This window comes from Colletes latitarsis, chromosome 2 (genome assembly GCF_051014445.1).
Source record: "Colletes latitarsis isolate SP2378_abdomen chromosome 2, iyColLati1, whole genome shotgun sequence".
Classification (NCBI taxonomy): domain Eukaryota; kingdom Metazoa; phylum Arthropoda; class Insecta; order Hymenoptera; family Colletidae; genus Colletes; species Colletes latitarsis.
The window spans coordinates 19,637,164-19,661,421 of record NC_135135.1 but is presented as its reverse complement, the minus strand read 5'-3'; the positions used below and the strand labels follow the sequence as shown (position 1 = coordinate 19,661,421).

General features: G+C 37.9%; 2 protein-coding genes across 11 annotated transcripts in view; one reads left to right on the top strand and one right to left on the bottom strand.

Annotated features, from left to right (window-relative positions):
* Smg (sterile alpha motif domain containing protein 4 smaug) overlaps positions 1 to 24,258 on the bottom strand; it is a 63,632-nt gene that overhangs the window by 17,057 nt on the left and 22,317 nt on the right. The gene's annotated exons all lie outside the window — the stretch shown is intronic.
* Asap (ArfGAP domain of ASAP) overlaps positions 1 to 24,258 on the top strand; it is a 41,141-nt gene that overhangs the window by 7,009 nt on the left and 9,874 nt on the right. Inside the window, exons 2-17 of one of the 8 annotated variants that reach the window (XM_076780337.1) lie at positions 1,901 to 2,053; positions 14,405 to 14,477; positions 15,232 to 15,377; positions 16,700 to 16,954; positions 17,200 to 17,285; positions 18,458 to 18,614; positions 18,690 to 18,954; positions 19,392 to 19,619; positions 20,217 to 20,439; positions 20,701 to 20,881; positions 21,011 to 21,286; positions 21,377 to 21,496; positions 21,591 to 21,813; positions 21,912 to 22,196; positions 22,314 to 22,480; positions 23,401 to 23,469. In XM_076780337.1, coding sequence (XP_076636452.1) covers positions 1,901 to 2,053; positions 14,405 to 14,477; positions 15,232 to 15,377; positions 16,700 to 16,954; positions 17,200 to 17,285; positions 18,458 to 18,614; positions 18,690 to 18,954; positions 19,392 to 19,619; positions 20,217 to 20,439; positions 20,701 to 20,881; positions 21,011 to 21,286; positions 21,377 to 21,496; positions 21,591 to 21,813; positions 21,912 to 22,196; positions 22,314 to 22,480; positions 23,401 to 23,469 — 2,907 coding nt within the window. Of the gene's footprint in view, positions 1 to 564; positions 992 to 1,900; positions 2,054 to 14,404; positions 14,478 to 15,231; positions 15,378 to 16,699; positions 16,955 to 17,199; positions 17,286 to 18,457; positions 18,955 to 19,391; positions 19,620 to 20,216; positions 20,440 to 20,700; positions 20,882 to 21,010; positions 21,287 to 21,376; positions 21,497 to 21,590; positions 21,814 to 21,911; positions 22,197 to 22,313; positions 22,481 to 23,400; positions 23,470 to 24,258 lie in introns of those variants that run through there. The other 7 variants (XM_076780347.1, XM_076780356.1, XM_076780316.1 and 4 more) reach the window with 7 other exon arrangements.

Below are 24,258 nucleotides of genomic sequence, written 5' to 3'. Positions count from 1 at the left end.
TCGTGGCCCATCGGTGGGTCGTGAAATCAATATAGTAGGTCACGACGGCCAAAAGAGGTAGAATAGAAATTTTTAGTATCGCAATAGAATAGAAATGTTGATCGGTTTGAATTACGCGTAAAATATGTGCCATCTTATATTAATCTTCAGATGGTGAACTGTATTAACTACCGAACTTCCAACATCACGAAAAACGGTTTTGGTAGATGAGTTCTTGTTTCGAATAATTCTTCCGTTATTAACACTAGGTTTACAGTACGCGTCAATTTGACGCATTCAGATTCTAAACTTAACGTTATAGGACTCATAAATATCATTTGTTAGCAATTTATGTTGAATTGATGTAATGATATGGACGTATACTCTAATTAAAAGAAAAACTGCATTTTAATGCAACTGCCAACGTAGCGAATTATAATAAAAATATGCGCAACGAGTGCCCATAAACCTAGTGTTAACCAATAATTAATTCAGCAAAGTGGCTTTGTCTTACCGCCTATCGATTCGACAGCGAAAAGGTTAGGTAGGACAAGGGACCGTTCGCGTGTCCCTCGGGATTAATTGGTACGGAGTTCGGCCACGCTCGAACGCAGCGTTCAAAGCGTTCCGGGCGGAGAATGCTAACACTACCGGGGGCACGGAATTCGCCTAACCTAGTATCGTCTTCGTTTACTCTTGACCCTGAGTGGCTGTAAGTCACCCACTTTCCCGCTTTAGCATCGGTACTTACGACACTCGCGCGATCAAAATTTACGTTCCGCGGCTATTTTCGAAATGGCGCGACCGCAGTCTATTCTCGTTAGCGTCGCGCGGCGGAAGATGAACGCACGAACCGTGCCTTCTCTTTTTCTCACGATCGCTGCATCGTCCAAGAGAAACCGGAGCCGTGTGTTCGTTCGGTGATTTCGTGAATCGGAACGCAGACGCGGCGTCCGTCAGGGATGGGCAGAATTCTTATTTAGATACGAAAGTTACGAATAACGAATAAAAGGTAAACGGCCATTAATAGCGCGAGCAAATTAAAAGGTTACGAATAAATTGTACGTTGATTTCATTGGTTATCTGTTATTCGAACGCAATTTTGCCCATCTTGACGTTTCGGTTGGTAAAAGCGGAACGTTCGGATCTCTGCCCAGTGGGTAAATAGAAATTCGACCATGACCGCGACGAATCGATCTTCATTCAAGGCGAAAGAGATCTCTCGAAACGAAATCGCGCTGGTCGGTTCTTTCAGCAATTATTTTAATTGAACGGTTTATTTCTGAGATATGATAAAACCGATTAAACGGGAATCTCCCTCGTATTAATTCGAGAGAGCACGTTTCGAAATTCGCCCGTAGCTCGGTTACGATCGACGAGCCGTCTCGTGACTCATCCGTCGCACGTAACGAAACGCGTGCGATAAAACGGCCAGTCAGGCTTTTATGAAAATAAAATGTTTTGATCGTTACCGGCGAACGTACGATGCGGTGAAAATAAATCGAGCGCTAAAACGATTGCACGACCGGTTGCAATAATAATGTTTCGTCGCTGAGGCGTTTTGAAACGTACGCATTTCGAGGTTATGATATCTCCAAGTCTTTTTTTTTATCGTTCTTTAGCAAAGAACTACACTTTTTTTTCTACCTCTAATAAATTTTAGCAAAGTGTCCAAAAGTATGCGTTAATTTTTAATTGTCTTTTTTTTCTACCGATTTACCGAATACGCCATTGTAGAATTGTTGCTGCTTGCTTTCAGCTCTCGTAATTAATGTAATTATCCCATGAAACTGAGTATTCGGTTCAGAGCGTCTTCTCGAAAGTGCAAACAATTAATGCGATCGAAATTCGGTAACTTTAAGCGTCCGCGAAGTTGTGTAAAAGCCAAAGTTCGCTGCATAATGGAAATTGAATTTTGTAGTGTAGGTCGAACAACTTGATAATTTTGGTCATGGAGATAGATCGAACTTTCCGGAAGATTTCCGACCAAGTACTTTGCGGTGATTCATTGATTGAAATACTTCGAGGAAGCATGTTGCGTGCGTTTACCCTCAAAGACGGTAGAGGAGTACCGGTAAGCTGAACCCATCGACATCGATTCGAACAGCATGCTATTGGATTTTGCGTAACCGGTCGTTTACATGTTGCCAATACATTAACACGCCCCAGATAATTTTTTCATAATCGTTCAACCGACGCGGAACGTTCCGTGATGGCAGATTCTTTTCTCGATCATTATCCTGCCTTCTATATTTATGTTATGTCTATCTATATATAGACGATATGCATGTAGATATCGATTACGCGTATACAGGGTGTTCGGCCACCCCTGGGAAAAATTTTAATGGGGGATTCTAGAGGCCAAAATAAGACGAAAATCAAGGATATAAATTTCTTGACTGAGGCTTTGTTGAAAAGTTATTAACAATTAAATTCGAAAATTTCAAATCGTTCTGGAAAAATTATTTTCGGTTGCGGGGGTCAATTACAATCATTTTTGGTGAATAGACACAACCTCGAATTTCTACGCATTTTCGAGAAAAAAATTCGAGTAGGTGGACGAATTTATCGACAAAATTAAAAAATTTCAAATCGTTCTGGAAAAATTATATTTCAATACGGGGGTCAATTACAATTATTTTTGGCCATTACACATACCCCCGAAATCCCACGCATTTTCGAGAAAAAAATTCCTAACCGAAAATCTAATTTGGTGCCTAAATTTTACGACGAAAAAAAAAATTTCAAATCATTCTGGAAAAATTATTTTCTGTTGCGGGGGTCAATTACAATCATTTTTGGTGAATATACATACCTTCGAAATCCTACCCACTTTCTAGAAAAAAATTCGAGAAACTATGAGATTTTTCGATGGAAAAAAAAAATTTCAAATCGTTCTGAAAAAATTATTTTCGGTTGCGGGGGTCAATTACAATAATTTTTGGTGAATAGACATACCCTCGAAATCCTACGCATTTTCGAGAAAAAAATTCAGAACTGGGGGAACTTGAAACGTTAATAACTTTTTAACGAAGCCTCCATCAACAAATTGATATTCTTGATTTTCGTCTTATTTTGGCCTCTACAATTTCCTATAAAAATTTTTCCCAGGGGTGGTCGATTACCCTGTATACGTAAAATACGAAAGATCTCGTACAACTTCTTGTACTTTAAGTCTCGACTTAGAAAAGTTAGTTAAAGTTGATAAAAGTTTGCGATCTTATTTTTTTATTATGTTATATTAAACTGTTTTATTTCATCGTCAATCAGGACTGACGATTATGATTTTAAAAAAATATTTATCTTCTTCCACTCGTTTATATTAAAATCTCTATAAAATTTTCTTGTAAACAATGATCTAGATAAAAATTCTATTGTTTTTTAAAAAGTTTCTATAAAATATCAGTAAAAGTTTGTGATCTTATTTCTTTATTATGTTATATTAAACTGTTTTATTCCATCGTCAATCAGGACTGACGATTATGATTTAAAAAAAATATTTATCTTCTTCCACTCGTTTATATTAAAATCTCTATAAAATTTTCTTGTAAACAACGATCTAGATAAAAATTCTATTGTTTTTTAAAAGGTTTCTATAATATGTTAATGTGACTTTCATTTAATAATCTTTCGCATTTAACGTGTACAAAATTCAATCTATAAAAATCGATAGAAGCAACTTAATTCTGAATTAATTATAATAAACAAAAACATTAATTTAAATACGTTCGTAAATTTCGAACGTTAGAATTCTTTCCTTGTTTGAAGAGAACCGCGTTTGAAACTGTTTGAAAGCCGCTGATTTAAATTACTTGACGAAAACCGTTTAAACGCAATATTTGCGAACCGCGCGATTCAATGCAATCAATGGGAAACGTTCAAACCGAAGGAGTTAAAATTCAATTAATTTGAATCTCCGCGAAACATTCCGACAGAAATCAGCATTTTAATCGAATCAGTCGAATGGAAACTCCGCGCCTGTGCTTTATCAGCGTTTATTACGCCAGGAAATTCCGTATTATCTGATGTGTTTATCGAGGTTCGTTTCGATATAAACGATGAGTTTTTCGTTCTAAATCGACTATAAACTTAAACGATTATCGTCACGTCAATGACCGCTTGTAATACCAAAGTTTAGATAAAGGAGACTGATAAAAGAAGTTAATAAAAGTATTTTTAAAATAGTAATTCAACTTTCGTTTCTTAACAACAAAACATCCTGGTTCAAAAGCGTTTGAATACCTCCGCTACTGTAAATACATTTTTGTTGACACGAAAGTTTATAAAAAGACGAATTCAATTACCCGTCGTGACCTTTACATAATCTAAGGTCATAGGGAAGCAGAAGCTATCGAGGCAGACGAAAATCAAACTCTGTTTAATGGACCCAAGTGCATTAATCGAGGGGTGAAAGTTGAAATTTCATTTTGGATTATATCGAGCCGAGGAGAATGGCAGAGTTAACGCAACAATGGCTGCTAACGTCCGTGCAACGCAACGTGACAGAAATAAAAGAAACGGCGTCGTCGCGACGTAGGGTCATCCTATAGGGGCCCAGAATCGAGCACAGTTTAGGACCCGTTGAACCAGCTTCTCTCCGTTGCTTCTATGTCTCTCCCTTTCGCTTCTAACAACGAAGCGAGACGAGCAACAAGCAAGAACGAAAGAAATTCCTCGCCGCGGCGACCTTGGTAGGTCGTTCGTATCCGAGTCGTTTACCTGGACCGATTTGCAAACGCGCAAGGGTCATCTGCACAGGCTCCTAGGCGTCAGAGGCTCGCAAACTAATGCGACGGACCCGAAAAATACGGCAGAAATAAGACACGGGACACTCCCATTGGAACAGTGTTTCTCAAAGTGTGCTTCTTGCGATATTCAAGATACGAGTATCCTTTTATCGATATAAATAAAATTTCTACTTTGTAATTCCGTAATTTGTACACGATTTCGACTTACAAGAGCAACGTTAGACATCGATGAAGTCACGAGGGAAATAAACGAGGAAGAAAATTATTTAGACGAGTACGTGAATTCCGTAAGCGTTTGCGCGAGGCTATCTATTCGAGTGATACTCTGTTTTAAAAGTCACTTAAAATCGATGTCTTCGTACCCCTTTATCGTGATTATACCAGTGGTCGTAATTGCTATTCGTTAACACGTTCACTGCCGTGGGGGTCACCGGTGATCGACGACGCGACCAATAGTAAAAATACGCGGCGCCATGGGCGAAACCACACGTAAAATGCGCGCGGCAGTCAACGTGTTAATCATACTACGTTCAGTCCAATTTTCCTACAGTTTGTCCCACTTTTTAGTGTCGTCCTGCGTACGGAATATTGCATCATAAATAATAAGATCCTTTGAATCGTAACAAACGTGTATAATGATCGGGTAAATATGGCCTGCGCTGAGACTAGAGGTGGAAGGAAATTCATGATGTGCACTGGAACAGCAACGCGATGCGACTGTCAGCGTATAAATCAATAACTTGGACGGGGACCCGATACACGACGCTGAGGATGCTAGAGATGAATCGCGTGCATTCAGACGCATCTTTCTACCTTCTCGTTATGTTCTGTCCGAACTATTTCAAACGCGGACTGAAATTTCGTGTAATTATACAGGGTGTTCGCCCAACCCTGGGAAAAATTTTTATAGGAGATTGTAGATGCCAAAATAAGACGAAAATCAAGGATATCAATTTATTAATGGAGGCTTCGTTAAAAAGTTATTAACGTTTAAAGTTCCGCCCGTTCTCAATTTTTTTCTCGAAAGTGGTTAGGATTTCGGGGGTATGTCTATTGACCAAAAACGATTGTAATTGCCCCCTGTAACTAAATACAATTTTTTTAGTATGATTTGAAACTTTTTAATTTCGTCGAAAAATTTCAGTACCTACTCGAATTTTTTTCTCGAAAGTGGGTAGGATTTCGGGGGTATGTGTAATAACCAAAAATTATTGTAATTCACCCCCGCATCTAAATATAATTTTTCCAGAACGATTTGAAATTTTTTAATTTTGTCGATAAATTTGTTCACCTACTCGAATTTTTTTCTCGAAAGTGGATAGAATTTCGAAGGTATGTATATTCACCAAAAATGATTGTAATTGACCCCCGCAACCGAAAATAATTTTTCCAGAACGATTTGAAATTTTTGAATTTAATTGTTAATAACTTTTTAACAAAGCCTCCATCAACAAATTGATATTCTGGATTTTCGTCTTATTTTGGCCTCTGGAATCTCCCATTAAAATCTTTCCCAGGGGTGGCCGAACACTCATTTCAAATATGCTTTACACGGTGTTTCATTAAACGCGGCCATTTTCCTGCTAAACTCAACGCACGAGAGCAGCTATTACCAATGCACACGGTAACCACTCTAGTTCTGCTGCTACGCCCCTTTGCTTCTTTTTTTTTATCTAGTCATTTTTTATCGCTCTTTTCGCTCGTTGCTTCGTCGCGCTCAATCGGTGTTTATCGTTTTCCCCTTCTTTTCACAAAAATTGTGGTAACTGTGCTCGACTTTCATTATTGACGAAATAATTGTGCACCCATTGTTGAAAATGTAGCAACGCGGACTGTTTCAGTCGTTGTTGAGCGTCGAAACGACGTTCGTTTTTATGTTTTTCCTTATCTTACGATTGAAAACAACCAAGGCAGATATAATAGGAACGTGAGTCTTGTCTGTCTTCGTTATTTTCAATCGCGAGACTAGGCAGAACACAGAAACGCACGTCATTTCGACGCTCATGTGACTCTAACCTAAAAATTCGCGTATGCGTTCGATTCGTATCATCGTAAAAATTGTAATGTAGTATTACGTGTAACAGCATGTTTCGAACTGTATCATTTACAAGAAAAATAAACAAAACACATTTCTAAAAACAATATCGATGGCTTTTCATTGTTTGCCATCCCTAACCTCTACTGTAGTATGCGTCCAACAGGGATACGAGGGATGTCGAAAATATACGGGAGTCTCTAGAATGTTTGAAAAAAATCATTATAAAGTTAATTTTCGAGAATCCTACGGAATTTCTGGTTTCGAACGATATTAAACGAGGCAAAGTTAGGAAACGAACGCGTCGTTGTATTTACAGCGAACGGGAAATTTTGTTAAGGCGTTAAGCTCGTTGAAGTTAGTGTACCGTATGTTAAACGAGGTTCATTGGCTCAGGAGTGCAAAACCTGTTCCATCGGTTTTATCCGTTCTCCGGAGTTGGCTCGGCGGCTGTAAGGGAGGTCAGTTCCGGAGTGGGCCACACATTTGCCAATTTCCACTTGCACGCCTGGCCAGTTCGCGTTTCGCAAGTTTCCAATTCGAGAGCCCAAGCGGACGACACGGTTTTTCGAAACGTGTCGCGATTTCTGCGTAACGCAACGTCGCTTGCACGACGATTGCGCAACGCCCTCGGCCGCGTTCTACGCCAAACTCGTCTAATGGAAACCTGTCTTCTCTTACACGGGGATGAGAACGTTCGATCGATTTTGTAATTCGAGTTTAAAATACCGATCTGCCCATACCAGTCGAGATTAATAACAAATTTTCAATAATCGAATGGATATTAATCGACACGATAAAGTAGAAAAAGGTTTATCGATAGTAATACAGAATTTAATCGTTTCTTACGACTCTCTGTTCGCTCTCGTTCGCTTCACCTTTCAGACTGGCTCGCTCGACGCATTCCTTTGTCCCCCCGACTTTCTTTCTTTCCTTTTCGCACTTTCCTTTCTCGCTCGATTCTCGAAAATCACGCCACATGCTTTCTTTGTTCCCATCCACGCTTACATCAAAGATTCGTATCGCTGCTTCTGGCCTTCGTCCTGTCAATTCACACAAACGCACACACACAGTTACGCAAATAGATAAATATGCATTGGGATCCCATTTGGACATTCTAAGGATCAATATTTTTCGATACGAAGCATGTAAAATAAATGCAAATTTCGAAACAAACGATAATTTGATACCTAACACTTTCACTGCCAGATCAAAACCGTGTAATATTCTGCACAAGTAAAATTTCGATTTTAGACCATTGTAAGCTACATAACCTAAAATTTCTTTCAGTACTTATTTTCGTAACACTGTTAAAATTCACAAATTCTATTCAAATTTATTTCCCTCGATGTCTTAACTTGAGAATTAATTTTTCTAGTATCATAATGGTAAATCCTGTCACCCATATACAGGGTGTTCAGGCACTCGTGGGAAAAATTTTAATGGGAGATTCTAGATTCCGCCAGTTCTGAATTTTTTTCTCGAAAATGCGCAGGATTTCGGGGGTATGTGTATTAACCAAAAATGATTGTAATTGATCCCTGCAACCGAAAATAATTTTTCCAAAACAATTTGAAATTATTTTTTTTCGCCAAAAAATGTCATACCTACTCGAATTTTTTTCTCAAAAGTGAGTAGGATTTCGGGTGTATGTCTATTGACCAAAAATACTTGTATTTGACCCCTGCAACTAAATATAATTTTTTTAGAATGATTTGAAAATTTTCAATCTCGTCGAAAAATTTCACACATTCTCGAATTTTTTTCTCGAATAAGGGTAGAATTTCGAAAGTATGTCTATTCACCAAAAATGCTTGTAATTGACCCCTGTAACTAAATATAATTTTTTTAGAACTATTCGAAATGGTTTAATTTCCTCGAAAAATTCATCCACTTATTAAATTTTTTTCTCGAAACTGGTTAGGATTTCAAAGGTATATGTATTAACCAAAAATGATTGTAATTGACCCCTGCAACCGAAAATAATTTTTCCAAAACAATTTGAAATTATTTTTTTTCGCCAAAAAATTTCACATCTACTCAAATTTTTTTCTCAAAAGTGAGTAGGATTTTGGGTGTATGTCTATTAACCAAAAATACTTGTAATTGACTCCTCTAACTAAATATAATTTTTTTAGAACGATTTGAAAATTTTCAATTTCGTCGAAAAATTTCACACATTCTCGAATTTTTTTCTCGAAAGTGGGTAGGAATTCAATGGTGTGTCTATTCACCAAAAATGATTGTAATTGACCCCCACAACCGAAAATAATTTTTCCAGAACGATTTGAAATTTTTGAATTTAATTGTTAATAACTTTTTAACAAAGCCTCAGTCAAGAAATTTATATTCTTGATTTTCGTCTTGTTTTGGCCTCTACAATCTCTCATTAAAATTTTTCCCATGGTTGGTCGAACACCCTGTATAGGTGATATGGCAGTCAGTGTTAATGAATTAATATAGTCGAATTTATGAATGTTTCCGTGGATGCTCAACTTGCGAACTACCGGTTCCAGACACGACACAGTTTTGGCCCCGTAATAACGTACGATTGCGTGTGCTATTATCGTCGTGTCTCGTGTTCCGAGGAAAGTCGTTCAGTCGTGCGTTTGTTTCTGTGAATGCGTATAACTAAAATTAGAAAACGTGTCGCGTCTGCCAACTCCGTTCAATAGCGAGATTGCCGCGTACGAAAAGAGGTTATGGTACAAAATGAACGACGCGGTATTCATTACTAGGTCAGTAAAAACGGTCCTCCGACGTGGCCAAATAACGAGCAAATTTTAGAAGCAAGTTAACTCCGTCGTCGTAAATTTCTCTCGATGATTTATACCGTTTCAATATTAATTTTAGTGAATTTAATCTTCGATCGAAGGTCACGCCTAAGGATGTCGTTTCATTCGTAGAACGAGTTCTCGTTACTTTCGTATCCGTGGCACGTTCGGTGTTATTATCGCGCCGTTATCAATGTCCGCCTATTATTCCGACGCGGAAATAACAAAAATGCATTTCACGTTTGGCCTTGTTAATAAGCATTCTGCTGTCTGTCGTTCGTACACGGGAAAAATCCCAGTCGCCATATTGCGACGTCTAATTTTTATACGAATTCGGTTCTTTTACTATGACGTTAATTTTGGGTGGTCGAATTTTCAATATACCATAGAGCACAGTTTGAGAATCACTGGCGTAGATCCTCCGTCACAGTATTTCGAAGTACGTAATTGTCAGCAGGAAAACTTTGGAATGACGTTTTACAATCTCAAGCAAAAACGAAAAAGGTGCAACGAGGGTATTTGAGTCGGTGGTAGTGATTGAATTTCTGTCATTCTGTCACCTATCTTATTCAATTTGTTCGACGATCCACTTCACACGCCAACGGCCGTATTGCGTGAACAATAAGGGACGACGTTCATCGATCCAAGCGCTTCAATTCTAACTTTCCAATTATACCCAGCGTAATGTCTCTGTACGACCAGCAGCTACTTGATAATACAAGCGAAGGAAAGTCTGACGATTGAATTTTCTCCGTGTCGACAACTCCCGTTAAATCTCGACCGACTAAATTTCAGCTTCTAGCGTACTATTTCATGCCACCTGTTAAATAGGAATTTTTTAACTTTCGACGCGCGAGCTTTTTCTCGAAACATTTGCAAACTAAATTATTTTGCTAACTGTTGTTTTGAAATAGAAAGTATTAAATTCTTTACAAAGATTTACTGAAAACATTTCAACGCATTGCAACGGAAAAACCAAAAAGTGTACATTGTTGTTCGTTGCAACAAAGAACGAACGTGTAATCATTGTACGTCACGCTTACTTTGTAGTAGCTGCTTTTGGACGTAAGACAATGGCTTCGTAGATTATATTAAAAGAGATTACCGGGTATTGAGAACACATAGGGTGATACAATGGAAACCAGTGACTTATTCTATTAAACTTGGAATATTGTAGGTGTTAAAATTTTTCGGCGAAAAAAAAAATTTCAAATCGTTCTAAAAAAATTATTTTCGGTTCCGGGAGTCAATTACAATCATTTTTGGTTAATACATATACCCTTGAAATCCTAACCAGTTTCGAGAAAAAAAATTAATAAGTGGATGAATTTTTCGAGGAAATTAAAACATTTCGAATCGCTCTGAAAAAATTATATTTAGTTATAGGGGTAAATTACAATCATTTTTGGTGAATAGACATACCTTCGAAATCCTACTCACTTTTGAGAAAAAAATTCGAGTAGGTATGACATTTTTTGGCGACAAAAAATAATTTCAAATTGTTTTGGAAAAATTATTTTCGGTTGCAGGGGTCAATTACAATCATTTTTGGTTAATATACATACTCTTGAAATCCTAACCAGTTTCGAGAAAAAAATTCAAGTAGGTACTGAAATTTTTAGATGAAATTAAGAAATTTCAAATCATACTAAAAAAAATATATTTAGTTATAGGGGTCAATTACAAACATTTTTGGTCAATAGACATACCCCCGAAATCCTACGCATTTTCGAGAAAAAAATTCCTTAATGAAAGTATAATGTGTGGTCAGAAATGTTTACTCGAAAATAATTTCATGTTAATAAAATGTCAACGAGATCGTGTGTAGGTATAATATTGCAGAGTTAAATTGTGCTTGCGTCGTGTCTAGAAAATCGTAGTTTGATGGAACTCGACTGCGAAATTCGATACGGATTCGTCGATGAAAGGAATGACACGTCGAGCGAATGCAAATTCCTGAAGAAACGATTGTCGAGCAAACTACCGTATCAGCGTAACGTGCTCAACAACGCGTCGCGATATATCTTGATGCAATCATCTGTCGGCTCGAAAAAAAAAAAGAAGAATAAAACAAGACCCTTCAACCCTCTGTACAATACGCGCGTTCCTCTTCAACCCTGAGCACCGACTTATTAAAACGTCTGATATTTATCGCGACGGCTTGCGTCGACGTTTGTTCAGGTTCGATGGGCTGAGTATAGTAGTCTACGCTGGATAAAATGAATTTGTCACTTCTCTTCGATGTTTTAGGTTAGCTTTTTTAAAATTAATTTCCTCCGCGAACTATGAGTCATATCGACGCTAAAGTTGGAGGTTATGCATAAAACAAACGACAGTTCGAGATACGTAAACAAATCTTGGTCAAGATCACCGTCAGGTGGCCAAGGCTGCGAACTTTTCGAACTCTCGTAGATAAGAAATTCGGCCATCTTTGAAAGATGGCGAATCCTCCGATATATTCGACTCGTCCGCGCGTATCTGGACGGGATGCAGATTTAATTGTGATTCTTCGAGCAAACTACGCCGGCTCGATAAGAATTCCAATATACTTTTACCTGCGTCGGCGATCCTCTCGAGTTTATTGAAAATCGTGAAAGCGCGGCGGCGCGAGATGCAAAAATCGCCGATAAGAAGGCCGCGCGCCGCGAGGATCGAAGATATACGAATCTTCCACCCGGCGGAGCATGATCCGATAAAATGTATCGCTGGTTCGTTCTACTCGGGAATTCCTTTTCTCGTTCTTGTTGCTTTTCCTTCGCGCGTTTAACAGTCGGCGAAGCCCTTTGCCGCGCGTTCCGCCTCTTCGCTACGCCATCTAGAGACAGAGACCGGCGAAACTCTTATCTAGATACGAATTTCGTATAACGAACGAAAGATACACAATGGCAGGGCTTGAAAACAGTTACGATACGGTTTTGGCTCTTGAAACGGTTATGAAGAACCGATATCTCCAACCATATCCGGTTTCAGTTCCGGTTCTATATCAGTTGCAAAACAATTCTGAGGTCATTTCAGGAGAGACGCATCCTTATGACACAGCAGCATAACATATACGTAATGACTACTAAAACTTCTGGTTAACGTAGCTGCTATTCTATAGCTTTAATTTTCTTTTTAAAAATGTTCTAAAAGGTGTGTCATAGCTAATATTCTAAATGCAGTGGGTTAATGAAACACGAGTTAACCTAACCTAGCGCTCGATACACGGGAATCGAATTAAAAATATCTTCCGAATGACCGTTGCGTAGAACCGATATCTTCAACCATATCCGGTTTCAGTTTCGGTTTTATATCCGTTTCGAAACAATTCTACGGTCATTTCAGGAGAGACGCATCCTTATAATACAAGAGTATAACATACAGGGTGTTTGGCCACCCCTGGAAAAAATTTTAATGGGAGATTCTAGAGGCCAAAATAAGACGAAAATCAAGAATACCAATTTGTTGATGGAGGATTCGTTAAAAAGTTATTAACAATTAAATTCAAAAATTGCAAATCGTTCTGGAAAAATTATTTTCGGTTGCGGGGGTGAATTGCAATCATTTTTGGTCATTACACATACCCCTGAAATCCTACCCACTTTCGAGAAAAAAATTCGAATAGGCACAGAAACTTTTAGACGAAATTAAAAAATTTTAGATCACACTAAAAAAATTATACTTAGTTACAGGGGTCAATTACAATCATTTTTTGTCAATAGACATACCCTCGAAATCCTGACCACTTTCGAGAAAAAAATTCCTTACCAAAAATATCATTTCTGACCAGAAATGTTACCCCAAAATTTTGTGCGAATCTTTAAAACGTCATAACTTCTGAACGGTTGGGACGATTTTAATGTTTAAAAAAGCAAACTACGCGTATTTTAGTGTAGAATATGTACAAATCGTAAAAATATTGAAAAAGTTGCTCCTTGACTCCGTAAAATGCGAAAAACCCCATAAAAATGGTCCATTTCTCAAATAGCCATAACTCCTACAATTGTGAATATATTTCAATGAAACTTTTTTCTGAAGTAGTGCTCATGGATACCTACAAAAAAGTATTAGACAACTTTTCTGTAGGGCGCTAAACAAAATTATTAAAAATGAAAAATGAATTTTTAAGAAAAATCGACAGGGTAGATGCCTAAATTTTTCGACGAAAAAAAAAATTTTTAATTAATTCTGAAAAAATTATTTTCGGTTGCGGGGGTCAATTACAATCATTTTTGGTCATTACACATACCCCCGAAATCCTGCGCATTTTCGAGAAAAAAATTCAGAACGGGCGGAACTTTGAACGTTAATAACTTTTTAACGAAGCCTCCATCAACAAATTAATATTCTTGATTTTCGTCTTATTTTGACCTCTAGAATCTCTCATTAAAATTTTTCCCATGGGTAACTGAACACCCTGTATATGGGTGACAGGATTTACCATTATGATATTAGAAAAATGAATTCTCAAATTAAGACGTCGAGGGAAATAAATTTGAATAGAATTTGTGAATTTTAACAAGGTTACGAAAATAAGTACTGAAACAAATTTTAGGTTATGTAGCTTACAATGGTCTAAAATTGAAATTTTCACACCCTGTATACGTAATAACTACTAAAACTTCTGGTTAACGTGGCTGTTATTTTATAACTTTCATTTTCTTTTTACAAATGTTCTAAAAGGTGTGTCGCAGCTAGTATTCTAAGTACAGTGGGTTAATGAAACACGAGTTAACCTAACCTAGCCCTCGATACGCGAGAATCGAATTAAAAATATCTTTCACCTGTCCCTATGTTATTTTGGTAACGCGTGGCGCATACAAGTAGGAATGTTAAAAAGAAAACCGTGCGTCGAGAATCTCTTACGTTTCCTATAATTATTGTTGCAGACTTTGGACTTCGACAGGGATGGTCTGACGAAGCTGAAGAAAGCGATCAAAGCTATACACAATTCTGGAAACGGTGAGTGCGGATTGAGTAAAAAAAAAATTCTTATCGAACCTCGAATTACATGTTTCACATTTTCCCTCCTGCTTTCCTAGTGGCTGTGCAATGTGAGACACGCGTATAACGAGGACCGTCGAGCTCTTCGTTTAATTAAATTTTCTACGTGGTTTCGCGTTTTTTACTCTTTGTCCTTGTACTTGCTCGTATCTTGTGTCGAAGAAAAATGTTTCTAGGTAGAAATAACGATTATTCCTTACGAGTCCCACGTAAGATATAATTCGTTAAGCCTCTTGATCTAATAAAGTTACAACAGTTTTATAAGCATGTAAAATGATGGAAAGAATCGATTTGTGTAAAAAAAACTAGCTTCAATCTTGGGGCTTCGCTCGCGTTACAGTCGTATCTGTCGACAATTTTTATTAGTTGTGTCTCTGCGTGCAGAAACGTGGTGTAGAACGAAAAAACTTTCTTAATCCTTTCTTTTCACCACTAGAGGCGCTAGTAGTAGGGACAACTGTATATATGTCCCATTAAAGTGCATGGAACATTGCTATAAGAAATGTATTATGATCGTTGCAGCATTATTTCATTCCCAAACTTTGCACCGCGTGGTTTCATCCGAACAAGTACAAATCTGTATTGCATTGTTGCACAAAAAAAAAATTATATCAGATTTAATTTTTTCCTGTACTTTGAACTGCAAAGTTAATTGTAAAACTTAGTTATAAACTGATTCGTTGTAGGCGTTTATAATTCTTTTGTACAACAGCTCATGTCGATAACGAAGTATACCTTGGAAGGGCGCTGGAAAGGCTTGGCGATGCGGCTCTGAAAGAACAGGAACCGGATATCGGTGCTGCTTTCTTAAAGTTCGCGGTCGTCACGAAAGAATTGAGTGCTTTGATGAAGACTCTGGTACGTACGGATGATACATACAGGGTGTTCGGCCAACCCTGGGAAAAATTTTAACGGGGGATTCTAGAGGCCAAAATAAGACGAAAATCAAGAATACTAATTTGTTGATGGAGGCTTCGTTAAAAAGTTATTAACGTTTAAAATTCTGTACCTACTCGAATTTTTTTCTCGAAAGTGAGTAGGATTTCGATGGTATGACTCATGACCAAAAATGATTGTAATTGACCCCCACAGCTAACAATATTTTTTTCAGAACGATTTGAAATTTTTTAATTTCGCCGAAAAATTTCAGCACCTACTCTAATTTTTTTCTCGAAAGCGGGTAGGAATTCAATGGTATGACTCATGACCAAAAATGATTGTAATTGACCCCTGCAACCGAAAATAATTTTTCCAGAACGATTTGAAAATTTTTTTTTTTTTTGACGAAAAATTTAGGCACCTAATTAGATTTTCGGTAAGGAATTTTTTTCTCGAAAGTGCGTAGGATTTCAAGGATATGTGTAATGACCAAAAATGATTGTAATTGACCCCCGCATCCAAATATAATTTTTCCAGAACGAAATTTTTTAATTTTGTCGATAAATTTGTCCACCTACTCGAATTTTTTTCTAGAAATTGGATAGGAATTCGATGGTATGACTCATGACCAAAAATGATTGTAATTGATCCCTGCAACCGAAAATAATTTTTCCAGAACGATTTGAAATTTTTGAATTTAATTGTTAATAACTTTTTAACGAAGCCTTCATCGACGGATTGGTATTCTTGATTTTCGTCTTATTTTGGCCACTAGAATGCCCCATTAAAATTTTTCCCAGGGATGGCCGAACACCCATTTTCTAAATATAAGCGACGACCAGTCGGTAACAGTAGAGGTTTATAACGTATTAAAGTACCGCCTCCGACGCGAGCGGACTTATTACACACGTGGAATGAATCCTTAGAATAAGAGGATTTCAGAAGGCTATTGTTGCTATATATAAAGGAAAGAAAGAGTTAAAACCTTAATACGTCTGCTCGTTAAGTAATAATTATCGCTATTGTCTCGACGTTCGAATAACTTGAAAAGAAAATTTAAACATGGAAATCGGATTTAATATTTTTGATTTGAAAAAATTAATTTTCTCTCTATTCGAATTTCGAGTATTTCGAAGGTTTGAAAATTCGCTGTGCACCGGACGCGTCGAGTGCATAACAGAATCGTAATTTTAAGTTCGTAAATTTAAGAGAAGGGAGCTTTAGGCGAAAAAGGTTGGTAAACGGTTTTTAAACGGTTCTGCGAATCCAATCACAACTATTATTGCTTTTCTCATCGATAGATGCAGAACATTAACAACATCGTGATGTTTCCTCTGGACTCGGTGCTAAAGGGGGACCTAAGAGGTGTAAAAGGCGACTTGAAGAGACCGTTCGAGAAGGCGTGGAAGGATTACGAAGCGAAATACGCGAAAATCGAGAAGGAAAAGAAGCAGCACGCGAAAGAGGCTGGCCTCATTCGGACGGAAGTTACGCCGGCCGAGATCGCCGATGAGATGGAAAAAGAGAGAAGATTGTTTCAATTGCAAATGTGCGAGGTGAGGCCCCCGAATCGTGTCTGGAACAAACGACAGTAATTCTCTGTATTTATTACGACGATTGTTCCAATCTACGGTACAGATTCATACGCCCTGCGAAAGGAACCGTTGACCGTTCGCGAAATGAATTCTCGTCCATTGATTTTTGAAAGAAACTATTTTCAGAGAAAAAAAAATTTTTTTTTAATGCACATCCATGTATCTACTAACCAAATTTTTAAATTTATGTCTTTTGTGTTTTGCAGTACTTGATAAAGGTGAACGAAATCAAAACAAAAAAAGGAATTGAACTACTTCAGCATCTAGTCGAATATTATCATGCGCAAACCAAGTAAGTTCATTGAGACACCTGATATTAAAGCACACACAGTCGTAAACTCGTTAAGTACCACTGTCCTATAATTTGATACTTAACACGTTGACTGCCAGTCTAAAATCTTAAAATGGTTTATAAAACCAAAACTTTGATTTTAGGCAACTGTAAACTATGCAACTTAAAAGTTGTCGTAGTAGTTACTTTTGTAACCACATTAAAATTTATTTTCCTTAATATTTCAACTTGAGAATTAATTGTTTTAGATCCACTGTTAAAAGTCCTGTCACCCATATACAGGGTGTTCGATCATCCCTGGGAAAAATTTTAATGAGGGATTCTAGAGGTCAAAATAAGACGACAATCAAGGATATCAATTTGTTGATGGAGGCTTCGTTAAAAAGTTATTAACGTTTAAAATTCCGCCCGTTCTGAATTTTTTTCTTGAAAATGCGCAGGATTTCGGGGGTATGTCTATTCACCAAAAATATTTGTAATTGACCCCAGCAACCAAAAATAATTTTTCCAGAACAATTTGAAATTTTTTTTTTCCGTTGAAAAATTTTACACCTTAAATTTTTTTCTAGAAAGTGGGTAGGATTTCGGGGGTATGTCTATTCATCAAAAATGATTGTAATTGACCCCCCTAGCTAAAAATAATTTTTCCAGAACGATTTGAAATTTTTTTTCTTCGTCGAAAAATTTAGGTACCTAGATTTTCGATAAGGAATTTTTTTCTCGAAAATGCGTAGAAATTTGGGGGTATGCGTAATGACCAAAAATGATTGTAATTGACCCCCGCAACTGAAAATAATTTTTTTAGAACGCTGTGAAAATTTTTGTTTCGCCGAAAAATTTCAGAACCTACTCGATTTTTTTTCTCGAAAATGCGCAAGATTTCGGGTGTATGTCTATTCACCAAAAATGATTGTAATTGACTCCTGTAATCGAAAATAATATTTCTAGAACAATTTGAAATTTTTGAATTTAATTGTTAATAACTTTTTAACGAAGCCTCCATCGACAAATTATTATTCTTAATTTTCGTCTTATTTTGGCCTCTAGAATCCCTTATTAAAATTTTTCCCAGGGGTGGCCGAATATCCTGTATATGGGTGACGTGGCAGTCAAAGTGTTAATGTGTTAAGGCGCCATTAAGGATACTCAATGTAAACACTCTATTCCTACAGTTACTTTCAAGACGGCCTAAAGACCATAGAGCATTTTGGCTCGTACGTGGCGGATCTGAGCGTGAAGCTGCAAAAGATCAGGCAAACACAGGACGAGGAAAGAAGGCGGTTAACAGAACTGAGGAACCTCCTTAGAAGTTCCGGCTGCGATAAAGAGGTAAACTTAACGACCGTGAACCTGCACCCTTCAGCGACGCGTTCCATGAACATTCAAGATTGTTATGATTTCCAGTTGAATGTAAACGCGAATGTGGGATATTCGCTTCATCAGCTTCAAGGGGACAAGCAACACGGCGTCACTCGGTCCGGCCACCTTCTGAAGAAGAGCGAAGGAAAAATGAGGAGGGTCTGGCAGAAGAGGAGGTGCGCCGTTCAAGCGGAGGGCTACCTCGACATTTGTCACGCGGACGAGAATAAACCACCCACGAGGGTGAATTTATTGACCTGCCAAATTAAGCTTGTACCGGACGATAAACGGGGCTTTGATCTCATTAGCTGTAAGTTGAATTGCGAACGCATGTTGAGAATATTTAAATTTACGCAAACTACAAGGGTTGTTCAATGAGTCGTTAGAAAATCCAGGACCTGGCGCTCGTAGCATCGGAAATGGTAGCACACCTGTGCAGTTTCAATGGCCAAAATTATAGAATTATTACAACATAGGAGTAGGTCACCGCCTATTTTGAGAACCTTCCGAAATCTTACTTTTTAGATGGCTTAAAAAAGTTGGAGAAATGTTTGGAAAAGTGTGTCGAGCTAAAAGGAGATTATGTTGAAAAATGAAAAAAAATCTACCTAAAATAATTTGTTTTTCTATCTTTTTCTAAGGACTTATTGAACGATCCTAGTATCACAAGGAGTTGCGTCCAAATTAAAATGCAATGAATGTGTGATCACGCGTCTCTATAGTAGTTTTGAACTTGCATCGTTTCAGACAACAGAACGTACCACTTCCAAGCGGAGGACGAAGCAGATCAACGAGCGTGGATGTCGGTTTTGGTGAACTGCAAGGAACGCGCTTTGCTTCGAGCTTTCGACGCTAGCGGCAAGGCAGAAGCTGGTAGCGGAAACCCGAGTTTAGTCGAGCTACAGCAGGCCGTCATCCGGTGTGTCATGAGGTTACCTGGAAATGACCAATGCTGTGATTGTTCCTCGCAAAATGGTAAATCTGATGAGGTCACGTTTCTACTGTCAGTACTACCGCGGAGTATCGAAACGAATGCACAAGATATAGACAGATACGTAGAGTTTCTTTCTATATAGGGTATTCGGCCAACCCTGGGAAAAATTTTAATGGGGGATTCTAGAGGCCAAAATAAGATGAAAATCAAGAATATCAATTTCTTGACTTCGTTAAAAAGTTATTAAAAAATTAAATTAAAAAATTTCAAATCATTCCGAAAAAATTATTTTTGACTGCAGGTGTCAATTATAAGCATTTTTGGTGAATACACATACCCCTGAATTCCTACCTACTTTCGAGAAAAAAATTCCTTACCGAAAATCTAATTAGGCGCCTAAATTTTTTGATGAAAAGGAAAAATTTCAAATCGTTTTGGAAAAATTATTTTCGGTTGCGGGGGTCAATTACAATCATTTTTGGTGAATAGACATACTCACGAAATCCTGCGCATTTTCGAGAAAAAAATTTAGTACTTTAAACGTTAATAACTTTTTAATGAAGCTTCAATCAACAAATTAGTATTCTTGATTTTCGTCCTGTACAATATCGTACAAAAACATTGTACTTGTTTCACAGATGCCACGTGGCTGTCCACGAATTTCGGCATAATCGTGTGCATAGAATGTAGTGGAATCCATCGAGACTTAGGGGTACACATATCTAGAATACAGTCTCTAACGCTGGACAACGTAGGCACCGCGCAACTTCTACTTGCGCGTCACATGACTAATCAGGCGTTCAACGAAGTGATGGAAGCTACGTTGCACCATAATCACAAACCAACGCCAACGTCGACGATGTAAGCAATTGACTCACCAGATTTTTACAGTTTATGATTCTTCTATCTGGACAGCGAATGCATCACAGTTCGGGAACACCTAAAATATTCATTACGTGTTAATACAATGTAGACAGTACAAAAGTTCAGACTTGCTAATCCGTAAAATTTCCATTAATTGCAATACTTATCTTAAAATATCGTCCTAGTGGGAACTCTGGCACAGTACCAATTGTAATTAATCCGTCTATAATCCAATTTGTGCCTTGCCGCACTATACAGGGAGGAAAGATACGAATTCATAAGAGCAAAATATGTGGACAAGAGATACGTAATGAACACTTGCGCGGATGAGCGAGATCTACTCTCCGATTTGGAACACGCTGTTAACAATCGCGACTTGCAACAGCTTCTGCAAGTGTATGCCGAGAACGTGGATTTGGCTGCACCGTTGCCAACATCGGTAATCAATTTTTACAATTTTTAACAAACGAGCCATTGTTCTAATTGTTTGAACGAGTATCTGTAAACACCTTGTCCAGCATGAAAAGGTTCGCTACGAACTAATGAGAATCGCGTTATTCCGTTACAGGATGTAGGCGAAACGGCTTTGCATTTAGCCATTTTGCGCGAAATGGGAAATAGCTTGCATATAGTCGACTTCCTAGTGCAAAACATGTCTACAGGTGGTATAGACAGAACCACCATTGACGGTGAAACGGCGTTGCATCTTTGCGCGAGGCACGACAGAGCAGAAGCGATGAAGTTGTTGTTACGGGCAGGCGCCGATCCTACGCATCGAAACAAACAGGATAAAACGCCACTTGACATCGCGCAGGAAATGGGTCATCATACGTGTAAAGAACTGGTAAAGCCGTTGATAAAATTGTCATTGAATTTTTTTCAACCCCGTACCATGTAATACAATGATGACGCAAACCCAAACGATTGTCTTTAGCTGAGTCACGCTCTACAAAGACAAAAAACGCTGTTCGACAATGTCAATATCGATTGGAATCTCTCCCACGATGAAGGCTCAACCGACTTCTCGGATGATGAAACGATAATAGAAGATAGGGTATGTAAACATACAGCGCAATTGGAAATGCTATTAATCTAATAAGAGGGGCAGTGATAACGTAAAAGAAAATCTTTTACTTCATTCACTTCAGAACGGATGTTTAACACCTGAGAAGAAATCCCGCAGTAGGCCACCCTCTTACGTGGGCGGCGGTGGCAGTGGTGGTGGTACCGGACCGGGAGATTCACCAGTGACGCTACGAAGTCGAAGTAGTACTTGCGATAGCTTGCAAAGCGGTTCTTCTCCAAGTTCGTCAACAAATAGACAACAAATGCCTCCACCGCCACCACCACAGTCAAGGAAACCCGTTGCTGGTACTTGTTTCTTATCGAATTAATACATGACATTTCTTATCAGCGGTGTCTGACTTTCCCCATTATCTCGTCTTATCTTTTTTCCTCCTCCGTTTTAGTACCTGCACCCATGGCGCCAGATATATCAGTCAATATTCACGGGTCGCTGAAGAAGCGTGTAGCACCACCACCACCACCATCGGCCGGAAGTACAGGTGGTATACCCTCCTCTCATTACGGTACACTACCTTCGTCCGCGTCCTTAGCAGCGTCAACGCATAGCCGTACAACGAGCGAACCGATCTTAGCTGGGCATTCTTTACATACTCTACCACATGCGTTAAATACATTAAACAGTCAGCATCATAAAAGATCGCCCAGTGGAGATTCTTCTACGGGACACGGTGCGTTTGAAAATTCACGCAAACTTCTCTATGAACTGCCGCCTTAGCTCGGGTAAACGTAACGATCCTTCGCTCCTTTCCATTTCTGAAACTTACTATGTACCGTCTGTTCGTTAGGTACGGACAAAGTGAACAGCTCGACCATTCAAAGACCGAGAAATCCCCCACCTCCGGCGCCATCGGGCGTCAATTCGTCGAGATTGAGCAATGGTCGCAGTAGCGAGTCATTAAGTTCGATGTGTTCCGATCATGGTTTGGGTAATCCTGTTCCTCCTCCACGCAAGGTAAGTTACAAATCTTTCATACGAGTTAGTAAATCTTTTCTGGGTATTTACAAATAATGGAAAGGAACTTTTTCAAACGGGGAAATCGAAGAATAATCTTTTTTTTTTTTCTTCCTCTTCCTCTTCCTTCCTTCCTCTTCCTTCCTTCCTTCTCTCAATATCATTCCCTCTTTAAATATTATTTTCGGATATGTAATGCAAACTTACTAAGATATTATTTCACGCTAAAGCGAATGAAGTTTTATTTGTATTTTATTTGGCGCAGTCATCAATGCCGGTAGATTTCTAACATCTCCTTTAATGCCGTATGTGTATGTATATACAACCGTTCAAATACTTCTTGTTCATTTAATATACATACTAACTACAGAAACTTTTAACTAACACGATGTTACACCCATCACTTCTCCCATTTAGTAGTCAATAATAGCTTCTCGTTGATTCTTTTTTTTTTTTACAGACTTTGGTACTTTTGCATATCATATTAATCACACACATTACCCGTGATTCTTAGTAGAATTTGTACATTTTCATTGTCCATAAACATCATACTTCCATTACATATTAATGTTGGTAAACTTTTGCAGTAATGCACATTCTCCCTTTATATTCCATAAATCATTAATTCATATCACTTCGTAATACAGCCGGAGCAATAATCGAAAGTTTAATGTACTAATTTTACCAATAAGTTTTACAAAATTTAGTAACGCCAATATAAAATTGTTCATTCTATCGCAGAAAAGAATGGTTAGAAAAATGTTTATACGAAAGCGTTTAAAGATGAAAGGAAAGTACAACACATAATCTCGTGACACGTCGTGTGTATTTTTTTTTTTTAATTTCGAATCGATATTTAGACACTGCATGTATTTCAAAGACAGTGCTTTATGGTTTGTTATTAACCATTGTTGGTACAGCGAAGGGACCGGTCCAGGCTAGAGAGCTACGCCGAGGAGCCTTCATCTTTGCTCCCAAATCTGAATCTGGTAAACATCAGCCATCCCACATTACAGCTTGCTACACTTGAAATTGATATACGGGTGAAACAGTAATAAAAAGAAAAGAAGATACTCGCGTTTAATATCTAAACGAAACAGTTAATAGTTGAGAATTTGCATTTTCAAACATGCTATTAATGTTGTCTAGCCAATAAATTCGTGTCATCGTTTGCAGGCATAAATTTACATTTTTAGATCGTGTTATTTATCTTCACTGTTCGAGCTGTTTATCTTATTGTTTGACCATACGTTTATTGAAATGAATCGTTTGAAAGTTCGTTTATTTTAAGCCACCGATAAATGGAAACAGTAAAATATTAATATAAAAATATTCTACTATCGAAACAATCGTTTCAAGTGTGGTAATGCTTTGCATGATCAGTCGTGCTGTCCGTAACCATATTTTCCATTGTTAGTGCTTTGCATATAATTTCTGTGAAAGTAACATATTATTTTAATTCGCCAAGTCGTTTATTAATGTAATCTCAATACGGTCGTTTCGTTCAGTCCTAATCAAAGTCACTTTACCTCCTAGATTTCTACTGTATGATTGTAATAAGCATACAGTATCATCAAGACGAAACGTAAAAGATATTCAATACTAAATTATCGATATAATTTTCTGATCAATGTTCGTGCTTCCCGCGCACCGATCCTACCCGTTGGTGGAACATTTTCATTAATCAAAATTTTACGTGGCAGGATGCGTACTTAATTCTCGCATGAATCCATCTAATTTTGTGTTTGATAATAGCACCTGAATGCAAGAAAAAACTC